This window comes from Mobula hypostoma, chromosome 7 (genome assembly GCF_963921235.1).
Source record: "Mobula hypostoma chromosome 7, sMobHyp1.1, whole genome shotgun sequence".
Classification (NCBI taxonomy): Eukaryota; Metazoa; Chordata; class Chondrichthyes; order Myliobatiformes; family Myliobatidae; genus Mobula; species Mobula hypostoma.
Genome location: NC_086103.1, coordinates 90800557 through 90817542, shown reverse-complemented (window position 1 = coordinate 90817542; position 16986 = coordinate 90800557). Strand labels below are relative to the sequence as shown.

General features: G+C 44.7%; 1 protein-coding gene across 3 annotated transcripts in view; it reads right to left on the bottom strand.

The window, feature by feature from the left end:
* lcp2a (lymphocyte cytosolic protein 2a) overlaps nt 1–16986 on the bottom strand; it is a 224335-nt gene that overhangs the window by 71788 nt on the left and 135561 nt on the right. For all 3 annotated transcript variants that reach the window (XM_063053707.1, XM_063053709.1, XM_063053708.1), the window contains exons 8-11: nt 10940–11037; nt 10112–10193; nt 9604–9684; nt 6–31 (exon numbers count right to left, since the gene is read on the bottom strand). In XM_063053707.1, coding sequence (XP_062909777.1) covers nt 6–31; nt 9604–9684; nt 10112–10193; nt 10940–11037 — 287 coding nt within the window. The remainder of the gene's footprint in view (nt 1–5; nt 32–9603; nt 9685–10111; nt 10194–10939; nt 11038–16986) is intronic.

The following is a 16986-nucleotide window of genomic DNA, read 5'->3' as shown; positions in this document are numbered from 1 at the left end:
CTTACCTTATCGGGAAATGGAGATTTCTTTACTGAAAAATATTCGTAAATATGATATATTAATGTTCCACAAAATATACAAGTTACTGATCAGAAGATGAATCTTATGCGTCAAACAAATAGATATCTTTATATTATTGAACTGCTCAGTGTTAGTTAATCAGATCATAAGAGATAGGAGAAGGATTAGGCCATTTAGCCCATTGAATCTGCTCCACCACATCACCATGGCTGATCCATTTTCCCTCTCGGTCCCGATCTCCTGCCTTCTCCCTGTATCCCTTCATACCCTGGCTAATCAAGAAGCTATCAATCTCTGCCCTAATTATACCCAATGACCTGGCCTCCACAGCTGCCTACAGCAATGAATTCCACCAATACAACATTCTCTAGCTAAAGAAATTCCTCTTCATCTCTGTTCTAAAAGGACGCCCCTCTGTTCTGAGGCTGTGTCCCCTGGTCTTAGACTCCCCCACCGCAGGAAATATCCTCTCCACATCCACCCTTTCGAGGCCTTTCAACGTTTAAGAGGTTTCAATGAGGTCACCCCTCATTCTTTTAATTAGATGTACTTAAGCACTTCAGCTGGCATCAATGACTATCTACCTCCTTTCGGAATCTTGCTTCAAGTGAGACTTCCATAGTCATTTAAAATCAGGATTATTAATGGAACACTTGGCACAGATCCTTGGGACAGATATAGAAACCCGAGGACTACAAGTATATTCTTCATCAAAGTGGTCTCAATAGGATGTGGTATTTATGAAGGCTCATTCCTGATAGGGGTGCTTTGCCCTGAGGTCCTTAAACCATCTTGATGGCCAAAGCTTTAACAGCATTTTTGGTAGTGGAGGGCTGCCTGTGATGTCATCACTCAAGCACCTACAGAATGAGCAACTCGTCAATAAAGCGTTGAAACTGGGCAGTATAACAACCAAAAAATTTCAGACAATGCTATCCAATTTCTAATGCCTAGCTACAAATCCCATGTTTAGTGACTATTATGCACTTGAAATATCAATATTATAATGACTAGTGCTTTCTTCATTTATAATTATTCACTTTATCAACGACATATGTAGTTTGTAGCTAGAACTATAGCAACTTGATTTAGACTGCATGTTTAATCCAGTACTTTGAAGTCGCCTATTCAGATTTTAAAAAAGACCCTGGGATACAGAATGGAATATGCATTCAATTCTGTTCACCACATTATAGAAACAAAGTGGAGGCTTTGGAGGGGCTGTAGAAAATATTTACCAGGATATTCCCTGGATTAGAGGGCACATGCTACAAAGAAAGGTTGGACAAAATTTGATCGCTTTCTCAGAAGCGGCGGAGGCTGAGGAGAGACTGGAAAGAAATTTATAAGATTATGAGAGGTGTAGAGAGAGTAAGCAGTTGGTATCTTCTTTCAGTGTTGATATGTATGCCTAAACCTACAGGGTATGCAGTTAAGGTGATAGGGTGTAAGTTCAAAAGACGTGTAGCAGAAGTTAAATATGTATCACAGATAAATGTGGGGCTGAAGAATTGGAGCGGGGGCAGTGATTCAGATTTCTGGATTAAGACCTCTCTGGGGCAGTGATTCAGATTTCTGGATTGGGACATCTCTGGGGCAGTGATTCAGATTTCTGGATTGGGACCTCTCTGGGGCAGGGATTCGGATTTCTGGATTGAGACCTCTCGGGGCAGGGACTCAGATTTCTGGATTGGGACCTCTCTGGGGCAGTGATTCAGATTTCTGGATTGGGACCTCTCTGGGGCAGTGATTCAGATTTCTGGATTGGGACCTCTCTGGGGCAGTGATTCAGATTTCTGGATTGGGACCGCTCTGGGGCAGGGATTCAGATTTCTGGATTGGGACCTCTCTGGGGCAGGAATTCGGATTTCTGGATTGAGACCTCTCTGGGGCAGGGATTCGGATTTCTTGATTGAGACCTCTCTGGGGCAGGGATTCAGATTTCTGGATTGGGACCTCTCTGGGGCAGGAATTCGGATTTCTGGATTGGGACCTCTCTGGGGCAGGGATTCAGATTTCTGGATTGGGACCTCTCTGGGGCAGGGATTCGGATTTCTGGATTGGGGCCTCTCTGGGGTAGGGATTCAGATTTCTGGATTGAGACTTCTCTGGGATAGACGGGACCTGTACAAAAGGGACGGTTTGCACTTGAACCTGAGGGGGTTGGGCCAATATGCTTGTGGGCAGGTATACTGGAGCTGTTAAGAGTGGTTTAATATGGCAGGGGGATAGGAACCAGTATGATAGAGCTGAGAATGAACCAGGAGGTTTACAAGTAGATAATGGAAGTAACATTAATGTAAGGAAGCATTGATTGCGTACAGATGCAGACAGGGCCAAAAGTTAAATTGTAGCACAGAGGCAAAATTCCTAAGGGCGCAGAATGCAGAAATGTGCTTAGCATTCAGAATAAAGTGGGCAAACTCTTGACACAATTACAAATTGGTCAGTATGATGTTGTGGGCATTACTGAGTTGTGGCTGAAAGAAGGCCATTGTTGGGAGCCTAAAATCAAAGGATATACTTTGTATCAAAAGGACAGGCAGGAAGGCATAGGCAGTGATGTGGCTCTATTGGTAAAAAATGGAATTCCGTCTTCAGAAAGAGGTGATATAGGGTGAGAGAATGCTGAATCTTTGTGGGTAGTATTAAGAAACTGCAAGGGCAAAAAAGAGCATTCTGGGAATCATATATAGGCCTCTAAATAGTAGCCAAGATGTGGGGTTGAGATTGCAAAGGGAACTGGAAAAGGCACGTAATAAAGATAATGACACAATTGTGAGGAGGGAATTCAATATGCAAAAGGATTGGGAAAATCAGGTTGTCGGATCGGAAGAGAGGGAATTTGTTGAATGCCTATCAGATGGCTTTTTAGAGCAGCTTGTGCTTGAGCCTACTTGGGGAAAGGCTATCTTAAATTGGGTGTTGTGTAATTACCCAGATCTTGTTAGGGAGCTTAATGTAAAGGAAAGGCAATGGTCATAATATAATTGAATTCAAACTGCAATTGAGAGGAAGAAGCATGTATCATATCACAGTGGAATAAAGGGAACTACAGAGGCATGAGAGAGGAGCTTGCCCAGGTGGATTGGAGGAGAATACTGGAGGGGATGATGACAGAGTAGAGATGGCTGAAGTTTCTGGGAATAGCTCACAAGGCACAGGATAGATAAGTCCCATAGAGGAAGAAGTTCTCAAATGGCAGGGGTAGGCAATCATGGCTGACAGAAGAAGTTAAGGACTGCAAAAAAGCCAAGGAAAAGGCAAATAAGGTAGCAAAAGTGAGTGGAAAGTTGGATGATTGGGAAACTTTTAAAATCCAACAAAGGGTAACTAAAAAAGCTATAAGAAGGGAAAAGATGAATTATGAGGGTAAACTAGCCAATAATATAAAGCAGGATACTAAAAGCTTTTTCAGATATATAAAAAGTGAAAGGGAGGTGAGAGTTGATATTCGACCACTGAAAAATGATGCTGGTGAGGTAGTAATGGGGGACAAAGAAATGGTAGTTGAAATTAGTAGGTACTTTGCAGCAGTCTTCACTGTGTAAGACACAAGCAGTGTGCCAGAGGTCTGTGAGTGTCAGGGAACAGGATTGAGTGCCATTGCTATCACAAAGGAAAAAGTACTAGGCAAACTGGAAGAGGTTGCTGAAGAGATAATGGATGCATTGGTCATGATCTTTCAAGATTCATTTGATTCTGGCATGGTCCCAAAGGACTGGAAAATTGCAAATGTCACTCCACTCTTTAAGAAGGGAAGAAGACAAAAGAAAGGAAATTATAAGCAGTAGCGGAACCTCAGTGGTTGGGAAAGTGTTGGAGTCTATTATTAAGGATGAGGTTTCAGGGTATTTGGAGACTAATGTTAAAATAAATCAAAGTCAGAATGGCTTCTGTGAAGGGAAATCTTGCCTGATAAATCTGTTTGAGTTCTTCAAGGAAGTAACAAGCGGGGTGGATAAAGAAGAGACAGTGGATGTCATTTACTTGGATTTCCAGAAGGCATTTGATGAGGTGCCACATATGAGGCTGCTTAACAAGATAAAATTCTGTGTCATTACAGAAAAGATATTGGCATGGATAGAGGAATGGCTGAAAGGCAGGAGGCAGTGAGTGGGAACAAAGGGGGCCTCTTCTGGATGGCTGCCAGTGACTCGCGGTGTTCCTCAGGGGTCAGTATTGGGACCACTACTTTTCACATTGTCTATCAATAATTTGGATAATGGAATTGGTAGCTTTGTGGCAAAGTTTGTGGATGATACAAAGATAGCTGGAGGGGTAGGTAGTGCTGAGGAAGCAATGCAAATGCAGCAGGACTTAAAGAAAACGGACAAATGGAAAAAAATGTGGCAGATGGAATACAGTGTTGGGTATTGTATGATAATACGTTTTGGTAAAAGAAGCAATAGTGCTAACTACTTTCTAAGTGGGGAGAATATTCAAATATCAGAGGTACAGAGGGACTTAGGAGTCCTAGTGCAAGATTCCCAGAAGGTTAATTTACAGGTTGGGTCTGTGGTTGGCGGTCGTCTCTTGGGATCCGAGGAAGACTAGCCATTGTTATGCATGTGGCTTCAGAGGCCAAAGGCCAAAGCACACATGCGGTTGCAGGTTGGGCATGGAATGGCCATTGTTAGAACAGGTGCATACACAGCTTTATGGTGTCAGTCTCGTACTGCTGCAAGGTGCTGATTTCAGCCATTCTCAAAGTCAGATGCAGCTCTTCTGGTCAGGGCGCACCATGCAGCTCTGTCGGCTGCGGCACCTCAAGTTGTTGAGGCTGGAGGTCTGCCCATTTGATGTACAATTTCAGATTGTCTTTGAATCTTTTTTTGGGGCGGCCCTGATTGCGACTGCCATGCTCAAGCTCACCGTAGAGCAGCTGCCTAGGGATTCTTGTTTCACCCATGCGGATTACATGGCCAGTCCAGCGTAGCTGGGCCTGGAGGATCCTTGCTTCAATGCTTGTGCTGTTGGCTCTGTCAACTTCCTGGTTGGTCATTCGGTCCTGCCATCGAATCCTCATGATCGACCGCAGAGAGCACATGTGAAACCGCTCCAGCTGTTTGATGTGGCTGCGGTACAGGGTCCAGGTTTCGCAGCCGTACAGGAGAGAGGTGAGGACCACAGCCTTGTACACCTTGAGCTTGGTTGAAAGCTGAATGCCCTTGTGCTCCAGAACTTTGACACAAAGTTTCCCGAGTGCCTGGCTGGCTTTCTGGATCCTTGCTATGATCTCTTTGTCAAGGGATCCGTCACTGGAGATGGTGCTTCCTAGATACTTGAAGCTCTCCACATTCTTCAGGACAGTGCCGTCGATGGTGATGCATGGCTGACGAGGGTGACTGTTTGGTGCAGGCTGTAGGAGAACTTCTGTCTTACCGAGGCTGATTGTCAGGCCGAATAGCTTTGAGGCTGCTGAGAACTTGTTGACAATCATCTGCAGGTGGTTCTCCTGGTGGGCCATGAGGGCACAGTCATCAGCAAACAGTGATGAGCCTCCTCAAAGTTTTGGTCTTTGCAGCAAGGCATCTCAGGTCAAACATCGATCCATCTAGGTGGTATCTTATGTAAATACCCAGGTCTAGGTCCTTAACAGCATGCTTCAGCATTTGGGTGAAGAAGAGGTTGAAGAGCACTGGTGCTGGAACGCACCTTTGCTTCATGCCATTTGAGATGTTGAAAATCTCAGCTGGGGAACCATCTGAGAACACTTCTCCTGTCATGCCATCGTGGAGCAGGCGGATGAGTGTAATGAATTTCTGCAGGCAGCCAAGCTTTCTAAGGATGATCCACAGCGCATTTCTGTTGACCGTGTCAAACGCCTTCATCAGATCAATGAAGACAGAGTATAATGTCATGTCCTGTTCCAGGCACTTCTCCTGTATCTGTCTCACTGTGAAGATCATATCAACAGTGCTGCGTTCGGGATGAAAGCCGCATTGCAACTTGGGAAAGTTCTCTTCTGACACTGTTGGAATCAGTCTGTTGAGGATGATGCGGGCGAGCATTTTTCCGGCAATGGAAAGTAGAGTTGCCTCTGTAGTTCCCGCAGTCGGTCCTTGAACCTTTATTTTTGTAGACTCTGAGGTCAGGGGGCATCTCTTCTTCTTCCCAAATGCTAGTCAGGGTGCTGTGGAAAGTCTTAAGTGATAGCTTGCTGAGTACCTTGTACAGTTCAGCAGGTATTCCATCCTTGCTGGGCACCTTGCCACTGCTCATCTGCGTGATAGCCTTCTTGACTTCATCTATCGAGGGAGGATCATCTAGTTCCTCGTGAATAGGCTGTTGGGGGATTTGGTCCAGAGCAGACTGGTCGACTGATGAAGGGCGGTTCAGGAGCTGGCTGAAATGCCCTTTCCATCTGTGTTGGATGCTCTCTTTGTCCTTTAGCAGTGTGGTTCCATCAGTGGACAACAGTGGAGATGAGCTAAATCTTGAGGGACCGAAGATCATCTTGATGGAGTTGAAGAGCAGCTTCGAGTAGTTGATGTCGGCGAAACGTTGCACCTCTTCAGCTTTCCTATCCCACCACAGGTCATGCATCTTACGAATTTCCCGTTGGGCATGGGCCTGAAGGGACTTGAACCACTCTTTTTTGGGAGTGGGGCTTGGGTCGTTTTGCCACTCCATGAATGCTTAGTTCTTCCTGGCCAGGAGATCTATGATGGCACTGTCATTCTCGTCAGACCAATCTTGGCAGTTCCGGTCCTTGGGGCCGAGGACTGATTTTGCTGTCTCCGTCACCATCTCTCTCAATTGATTCCACTTCACGGTTGGCCCACCAGTCAGTGGTCCGTTGGCAGACAGCTTCTCATCAAGGGTGGTCTGGAACTTGCAAAGATACAGCGGCTCTTGGAGTCTGGCAGTGTTAGAAGCTGTTCTGATGAACTTGGGGCACTTGGGATGGTGGGGAGCAATACGTAGCTTCAATGTGGTGCAGACAAGCCTGTGGTCAGTCCAGCACTCCACTCCTCACACGGCTCTGGTGATGAGGACATCCCGGACGTCTCGGCGATGTACTATAACGTAGTCGATCATGTGCCAATGTTTGGATCTTGGGTGCATCCATGTTGTCTTGTACTTGTTCGCCAGCCTGAACACTGTGTTTGTGATGAGGAGGTCATATTCTGCACATTTGCTAAGGAGCAAGAGGCCATTGCTGTTCATATTGCCAATACCATGCTTGCCTAGTACCCCTTCCCAGCGACTGTGAGCGCAGCCTACTCGAGCATTGAAGTCACTGAGCAGGATTAGCTTGTTGTTGGCAGGGACTGAGCACAGAACAGAGCTAAGGTCGGCGTAGGACTGTTCAATGGTCTCGTATTTGCAGGTCATGGTGGGGGCATAAGCGCTGATGACTGTTGCATGACGTTTGTGGCTGAGGGGCAGACGTAGCCACGTAAACCTTTTGTTGATTCTCACGGGCAGGTTGGAGAGTTGTTTCAGGAATCTGGACTTGACTGCAAATCCAACTCCATGAATCCTCTCTTCATCTTGCGCTTTTCCTTTCCGAAAGAAAGTGTAGCCGCTGGTGGTTTCAGTCAGGGATCCTTCCTCCGCAAGCCTGGTTTCACTTAGGGCTGCGATGTCGATGCTGTGGCATGGAAGCTCCTTGGCAACAAGGGCTGTTCTTCTTTGGGGTCTTGCTGAGTTCTCTCTGTCCATAAGTGTGTGGACATTCCATGATTCTAACAGAAGTTTCTTTCTTCTCCTTTGAGTGTAGCCGCATTGGCGGATGAACTGCCAGCCGTGGCAAGCTGGCCAGTTATCTGTCTGTAGGGCAGGCAATGTTTATACCACCTTTTCTAGGCCCTTCCTATCAAAGGGTGAGCAGTGCTGCTCAGTCACCACTGGTGCTGCCGGATTCCTCTGCTGCCCTGGGTACAGAGAAGAATGACCACTTGTCCAAAGGCCGCCTACATGTGGGTTTGTGACTACAACTCCCAGTGGTCATCTCCACCTGTTGCTTCGCTACTCCCCCATCGCCGTAGGACTTGTAGAAGACTGGTAGGAATTGAAAGTTGGGAGATGAATGTTGCACAATGTAACCAGTGTGTGAATGATATTAAAGTGGAAAAGCCTTGCACAGAGACGATCCCACTCTCTCAGCCCCAGAGGTCAGGATTCAGTGGCACAAAGAATCATTACGTCTGGCAACTTCCTTGTCTGCATTGGATGGCCACAACTTCTTAAGTGCTTTGCCGTGCCCTACGCACTCTGCCATGCACTGTTGCAACACCTTCTCAGCCGTTGAACCCCTGGGGTTTCCTCTGCCTGATCCATCGAAGCAGTCTTTGCATGCTGGGATGAGCAAATTCCTATCTCACCGAGGGTTTGAGACCCGTCGGCTACCCTCACCTGGTTTAGCCGGTCTGTCAAAGCCGTTGCCCGGGGTGTGGCCGCTGTCGCATGCAAACAGCTACGGGGAGCCACAGGTGAGAGCTGGGCATTGGTGGGGACCGATAGATGATGAGCCTGTGGTAAAGAAGGCAAATGCAATGCTGGCATTTACTTCAAGGGGAATAGAATTTAAAAGCAAGAAGATAATGCTGAGGCTTTATAAGACACTAGTCAGGCCACACTTGGAGTATTGTCAACAGTTTTGGAAGCCATATCTCAGAAAGGATGTGTTTTCATTAGAGAGAATCCAGAGGAGGTTCATGAGGATGATTACAGGAATGAAAGGGTTTGGCAGGTTTGGGCCTGTACTCACTGGAATTCAGAATGCATGTGGATCTCATTGAAACCTACTGAATATTGAAAGGACTAAATAGGGTGGATGTGGAGAGGATCTTTCTTCTGGCGGGGGTATCCAGCACTAGAGGGCACAGCCTCAAAATTGAGGGGCAACCCTTTAGAACAGAGGTAAGGAGGAATTTTTTCGCCAGAGAGTAGTGAATCTGTGGAATGCTCTGCCACAGACTATGGTGGAGGCCAAGTCCATAGGTATTTAAGGCAGAAGTTGATAGTCTCCTGATCAGTGAAGGCATCAAAGGATATAGTGAGAAGGCAGGTGTTTGGGATTGAGTTGGATCTGGGATCAGCAATGATAGAACGGCGGAGCAGACTTGATGGTCTGAATAGCCTAATTCTGCTCTTATGTCTTATGGTCTTAAGTTTTTTAAATTTATATAGAGTGCTAGGTGTCTAGATATCACGGGGGGTGGGGGGGGGAAGTGGTGTGGAACCATTTAAAAGACTCTTAGATTGCCACATAGATACGCAGAGAAATGAGGAATATGGATATTGTGTAGGCCGAGGAGATGAATTTGTTTTGGCATTTATTCACTAGCTTAATTCATTAGGCACAACAGAGAATCTGTTCCTCTGCTATATTTTTGTATGTTCTATGTCAGTAGATGATAGGACAAGTGACCAAACACTTTGTCAGAGAAACATGTGATGAAGATTATCTTGGGGAAGGTGGTAGGACAGAGTGTTTTAAGGAGGAAATCTTGAGTTAAGGGTGAAGATGAATGAATCCACAGCCTTCCACATCATAGCAACAGAAGTGCAGCCCAGGTTTCTATGAGTTGATGCAAGAATTGAGAGGAGATGTTCAGAAATTTCACTTACCCATTGATGGGGAATCTCTTTCACTCTGTTGGATGACTGGCTGATCTAAAGCAGGTTTCCTACTTCTATCGACTTTGGGAGCTGCAAGGAAACATATTACAAATTTACAAAACTGAAAGATACCAAAATTATCACTTATTAAAATAGTTGTGATGAGAATGTATTCTTCAAGGTGTGCAAATTGTCATTGTTTATCACCAAGGATGCTTTGGGTTTCTCTCAAAAATAGGTCAAAGTGAATTCTGAAACAATATCACGGTGTTGTAACTTAAAGTGACTTCCTATGTATTGCACTCTGCTGCTGCCACAAAATGACAAATCATATGGCATTTTTCAGTGACAATAAACCTGACTCTGATTCTGATTCTTATCCTAAACTGCAGAGGTGTTATACATTGCAACAGGTAAATTGTCCTATGATTAGTTGAGGATTAAATTGAGGGTTACGGGCAGGTGGCTCAATGACCAGCTGTATCTCTAAATAAAATAAAAATAAATGTGAAAGTACCTCTGTAACCAGGTCCTGAGAATCCTCGATCCTTGTTGAAACCTGCATCGTCGTTGACTGACAGATTGGAGAACATGCACGGCTGGAAGCAAAATCATAATTAACAAAATTGCTGGTAAAAGCTCTTGTGTTCTTTTTCATGACATAAAATTTGTGTCTGTGTTTAAACTTAACCCATGAATATCAGTACCAAAGAAGTAAACCTTTCCATTAGGAAAGGTATAATTTTACAGTCTTGTCGGTTGTTTTTGGATTGTAATGATTGCCAAATGCATTTTAAAGCGTTGTTGTTTAATTAACTTAACTTGAAAATATGACTAGACATATTGGCTGGGTTTCACAATGTTCTGATTTATGCAAGAAGGCATAGAATGAAAAGATAAAGATACCGCAATATAACATGGACCCAGAGGTGGTGGGGCATCTGGCAATTCCGCAATGGATGAGAATGGTGCAATCTTTTCAGTTACTTGTTACTTTGTCATGTGATTACCAGAATTATGCAAAGGTATTTACTTCAATCAGTTTGCATGTGGGCCAACTTCTTGAACAACATTGGCAAAATCCACATAGATGATGATGGAAATCTGGCTGCTCTGTATTTAATTCCTGAGAGAGAGAGTTGGAAAAGGGAAATGTTTAATTCCATGCTTCTTCTTGCCATCTTCAGGAAAGTTTCAAAAGAGTACTCCAAACAGGCAGCTTGGTCAGGTTCTTAAATTCTCTCCTCGCTTTGTCTCAATAATTTGTTATTTTTCCAAGAAATGGAATGAAGATGATAAAGGGAAATTAATAATATCACCGATCTTTCAGCGAATAACTGCTCACCATATTGCCCTTGTTGCCAGCTGGAACTATTGGCACTGACCCAGGTCGTTGAGGAGGAACAGGTGGGTGGCTTCCTGATTTTTGAGTGGTCCGTTTATCTAAAGGGCAAAAATAATATTTTATTTTCAAGTTTATAACCTTATGAATAACATGTACAGCTGACATTTCCACCTCGAAAGCTCCCTTTAACAGCCACCTGGCTACCATTCTATATCATTCTATACATTCCTCAGAGGAAGAGGATAAACAGGGAGAGGATAAGACCACTCAAGGATAAAGGCAGGAACATTTGCTTGGGAGTAGAGTTTGTCAGTGAGGTCCTTAATAATTATTTTGCTTCAGTATTTACCAGAATTCTAGTAAGGCATTTGACAAAGTTGACAAAGTCCTTCATGGGAGGCTAATCCAGAAGACTGAGATGCATGGAGTTCACAGTGCATTGGGTGTTTGGATTCAGAACGGGCTTGCATATAGAAGGGTTGAAAGGACTTATTGATGTTGGTCTGTAAATAGTAGAGTTCTGCAGGGACCGGTACGGGGACAATGCTGTTTGAGATGTATATAAATGACCTGGCTGAAAATGTAGATGGGTGGGTTGGTAAATTTGCAGATGATACCAAGATTGGTGGAGTTAGAACATAGAATCATAGAAAACCTACAGCACAATACAGACCCTTCGGCCCACAAAGCAGTGCCGAACATGTCTTTAGCTTAGAAATTACCTAGGGTTACCCACAGCCCTCTATTTTTCTAAGCTCCATGTATCTATCCAGAGGTATCTTAAAAAGACCCTATCGTATTCGCCTCCACCACCGTCGCCAGCAGCCCATTTCATGCACTTACCACTCTGCGTAAAATACTGATCCCTGACATCTCCTCTGTACCTACTTCCAAGCACCATAAAACTGTGCCCTCTCATGCTAGCCATTTCAGCCCTGGGAAAAAGCCTCTGACTATCCACACAATCAATGCCTTTCATCAGTTTATACACCTCTATCAGGTCACTTGATCCTCCGTCACTCCAAGAAGAAAAGGCCAAGTTCACTCAACCTATTTTCATAAGGCATGCTCCCAAATCCAGGCAACATCTCAGTAAATCTCCTCTGCACCCTTTCTATGGTTTCCACAGACTTCCTGTAGTGAGGTGACCAGAAATGAGCACAGTACTACACGTGGGATCTGACCAGGGTCCTATATAGCTGCAACATTACCTCTCGACTCCTGAACTCAAACCCACGACTGATGAAGACCAATACACCATATGCTTTCTTAAGCACAGTTAACGTGTGGAGCAGCTTTGAGTGTCCTATAGACTTGGACCCTAAGATCCCTCTGATCCTCCACACTGCCAGATCCCTCTGATCCTCCATACTGCCATAATATTTGACCTACCAAAATGAACCACCTCACACTTATCTGGGTTGAACTCCATCTGCCACTTCTCAGCCCAGTTTTGCATCCTATTGATGTCCCATTGTAACCTCTGACAGCCCTCCACACTATCCACAACATCCACAACCTTTGTGTCATCAGCAAATTTACTAACCAATCCCTCCACTTCCTCATCCAGGTCATTTATAAAATTCACAAAGAATAGGGGTCCCAGAACAGATCCTTGAGGCACAGCACTGGTCACCAACCTCCACGCAGAATATGAAATGTCCACAGCTACCCTTCTGTGGACAAGCCAATTCTGGATCCACAAAGCAATGTCCCCTTGGATCCCATGCCTCTTTACATTCTCAATAAGCCTTGCATGGGGTACCTTATCAAATGCCTTGCTGAAATCCATATACACTACACCTATGGCTCTACCTTCATCAATGTGTTTAGTCACATCTTCAAAAATTCAATCAGGCTCGTAAGGAACAACCTGCCTTTGACAAAGCCAAGCTGACTATTCCGAATCACATTATGCCTCTCCAAATGTTCATAGATCGTGCCTCTCAGGATCTTTCAATCAACTTACCAACCACTGAAGAAAGACTCACTGGTATATAATTTCATGGGCTATCTCTACTCCCTTGCTTGAATAAGGGAAAAACATCCTCAACCCTCCAATCCTCTGGAACCTCTCTCATCCCCATTGATGATGCAAAGCTCATCGCCAGAGGCTCAGCAATTTCCTCCCTCATCTCCCACAGCAGCCTGGGGTACATCACGTCCGGTCTCGGTGACTTATCCAACTTGATGGTTTACAAAAGTTCCAGCACATCCTCTTAATATCTACATGCTCAAGCTTTTCAGTCTGCTGCAAGTCATCCCTGCAATCGCCAAGATCCTTTTCCGTAGTGAATACTGAACCAGAATATTCATTAAGTACCTCTGCTATCTCCTCTGGTTCCATACACACCTTTTCACTGTCACACTTGATTGGGCCTATTCTCTCACGTCTTATCCTCTTGCTGTTCACATACTTGTAGAATGCCTTGGGGTTTTCCTTAATCCTGTCTGCCAAGGCCTTCTCATGGCCCCTTCTGGCTCTCCTAATTTCATTCTTAAGCTCCTTCCTGCTAGTCTTATAATCTTCTAGATCTCTATCATTACCTAGTTTTTTGAACCGTTCGTAAGCTTTTCTTTGCACCTTGACTAGGTTTACAATAGCCTTTGTACATCATGGTTCCTGTACCCTCCCATCTTTTCCCTGTCTCATTGGAACATACCTATGCAGAACTCCACAGAAATATCCTCTGAACTTTTGCCATATTTCTTTCATACATTTCCCTGAGAACATCCATTCCCAATTTATGCTTCCAAGTCTCTGCCTGATAGCCTAATATTTCCCCTTACTCCAATTAAATGCTTTCCTATCCCTCTCCAATGTTATGGTAAAGGAGAGAGGATTGTGGTTACCATCTCCAAAATGCTCTCCCAGTGAGAGATCTGACATCTGACCAGTTTCATTTCCCAATTCCAGATCAAGTACAGCCTCTCCTCTTGTAGGCTTATCTACATATTTTGTCAAGAAACTTTCCTGAACACACCTAACAAACTCCACCCCATCTAAACTCCTTGCTCTAGGGAGATGCCAATTGATATTTGGGAAATTAAAATCTCTCACCACAACAACCCTGTTATCATTACACCTTTCCAGAATCTTTCTCCCTGTCTGCTCCTCGATGTCCCTGTTACTATTGGGAGGTCTATAAAAAACACCCAGTAGAGTTATTGACCCCTTCCTGTTCCTAACTTCCACCGACAGAGACTCCAAAGATAATACATCCATGACTTCCTCCTTTTCTACAGCTGTGGCTAACAACAGTGCCACGCCCCCACCTCTTTTGTCTCCCTCCCTGTCCTTTCTGAAATATCTAAATCCTGGCACTTGAAGTAGCCGTTCCTGCCCCTGCACCATCCAAGTCTCTGTAATGGCCACAACATCATAGCTCCAAGTACTGATCCACGCTTTAAGCTCATCTGCTTGTTCATAATACTCCTTGCTTTAAAATAGACACATCTCAACCCATCAGTGTCAGCACATCCTTTCTTTTACCACCTGCCTATCCTCCCTCTTGCACTGTCTCCAAGCTTTCACTATTTGTGATCCAACCACCTCTTCCTCTGTCTCTTCAGTTCGGTTCCCACCCTGCAATAATTCTAGTTTAAACTCTCCCCAATAACCTTAGCAAACCTCCCCACCAAAATATTCGTCCCCTTGGGATTCAAGTGCAACCCATCCTTTTTTTTTTACAGGTCACCACCTGCCCCAAAAGTGGTCCCAATGATCCAGAAATCTGAATCCCTGCCCCCTGATCCAATCCCTCAGCCACGCATTTATCCTCCACCTCATTCTATTCCTATACTCACTGTCACGTGGCACAGGCAGTAATCCCAAGATTACGAATGTGCCACGCGACTGTGAGAATAGGAATATAATGAGGTGAAGGATAAATGTGTGGCTGAGAGATTGTAGGAGGGGGCAGGGATTTAGATTTCTGGATCATAGGGACCTCTTTCGGGCAGGTGTGACCTGTACAAAAAGGATGGGTTGCACTTGAATCCCAGGGGGACCAATATCCTGGCAGGGAGGTTTGCTAAGGCTACTAGGGAGAGTTTAAACTAGAATTGTTGGGAGGTGGAAACGGAACTGAAGAGACTGGGGAAGAGGAGGCTGGCTCACAAACAGAGAAAGCTTGTAGACAGGGTGAGAGGGAGGTTAGGCAGGTGATACAGAAGGGATGCGCTCAGACCGAAGGTTTGAGATGTGTCTATTTTAACGCAAGGAGTGTTGTGAACAAAGCGGATGAGCTCAGAGCGTGGATCAGTACTTGGAGCTATGATGTGGTGGCCATTACAGAGACTTGGATGGCTCAGGGACAGGAATGGTTACTTCAAGTGCCGGGTTTTACATGTTTCAGAAAGGACAGGGAGGGAGGCAAAAGAGGTGGGCGTGCGGCACTGTTGATCAGAGATAGTGTCACGGCTGCAGGAAAGGGAGGAAGACGTGAAGGGATTGTCTACAGAGTCTCTGTGGGTGGAGGTTAGGAACAGGAAGAGGTCAATAACTTTACTGGGTATTTTTTATAGGCTGCCCAATAGTAACAGGGATATCGAGGACCAGATAGGGAAGCAGATCCTGGAAAGGTGTAATAATAACAGAGTTGTCGTAATGGGAGATTTGAATTTCCCAAATATCGACTGGCATCTCCCTAGAGCCAAGGGGTTTAGATGGAGTGGAGTTTTTAAGGTGTGTTCAGGAGGGTTTCTTGAGACAATATGTAGATAAGCCTACAAAAGGAGAGACTGTACTTGATTTGGTATTGGGAAATGAACCTGGTCAGGTGTCAGATCTCTCAGCAGGAGAGCATTTTGGAAATAGTGATCATAATTCTATCTCCCTTACAATAGCATTAGAGAGAGATAGGAACAGACATGTTAGAAAAGCATTTAATTGGAGTAAGGGAAATTATGAGGCTATCAGGCAGCAAATTGGAAGCTTAAATTGGAAACCGATGTTATCAGGGAAAAGTACGGAAGAAATGTGGCAAATGTTCATGGGATATTTGTGTGGAGTTCTGCATAGGAACATGCCAATGAGACAGGGAAGTTATGGTAGGGTACAGGAACCGCGGTGTACAAAGGCTATAATAAATCTAGTCAAAAAGAAAAGAAAAGCTTACAAAAGGTTCAGAGAGCTAGGTAATGTTAGAGATCTAGAAGATTATAAGGCTAATAGGAAGTAGCTTAAGAAGGAAATTAGGAGAGCCAGAAGGGGCCATGAGAAGGCCTTGGCGGGCAGGATTAAAGAAAATCCCAAGGCATTCTACAAGTATGTGAAGAGCAAGAGGATAAGACGTGAAAGAATAGGACCTATCAAGTGTGACAGTGGGAAAGTGTGTTTGGAACCGGAGGAAATAGCAGAGGTACTTCAGTATTCACTATGGAAAAGGATCTTGGTGATTGTAGTGATGATTTGCAGCAGACTGAATCGCTTGAGCATGTAGATATTAAGAAGGACGATGTGCTGGAGCTTTTGGAAAGCATCAAGTTGGATAAGTCACCAGCACTGGATGAGATGCACCCCAGGCCACTGTGGGAAGCGAGGGAGGAGATTACTGAGCCTCTGGCGATGATCTTTGCATCATCAATGGGGACGGGAGAAGCTCCGGAGGATTGGAGGGTTGCAGATGTTGTTCCTTTATTCAAGAAAGGGAGTAGAGATAGCTCAGGAAATTATAGACCAGTGAGTCTTATTTCAGTGGTTGGTAAGTTGATGGAGAAAATCCTAAGAGGCAGGATTCGTGAACATGTGGAGAGGTGTAATATGATTAGGAATGCTCAGCATGGCTTTGCAAGGGCAGGTCATGCCTTACAAACCTGATTGAATATTTTGAGGATGTGACTAAACACATTAATGAAGGAAGAGTAGTAGATGTAGTGTATATGGATTTCAGCAAGGCATTTGATAAGGTACCACATGCAAGGCTTATTGAGAACATAAGGAGGCATGGGATCCAAGGGAACATTGCTTTGTGGATCTAGAATTGGTTTGCCCACAGAAGGGTAGCTGTAGACATTTCATATTCTGCATGGAGGTTGGTGACCAG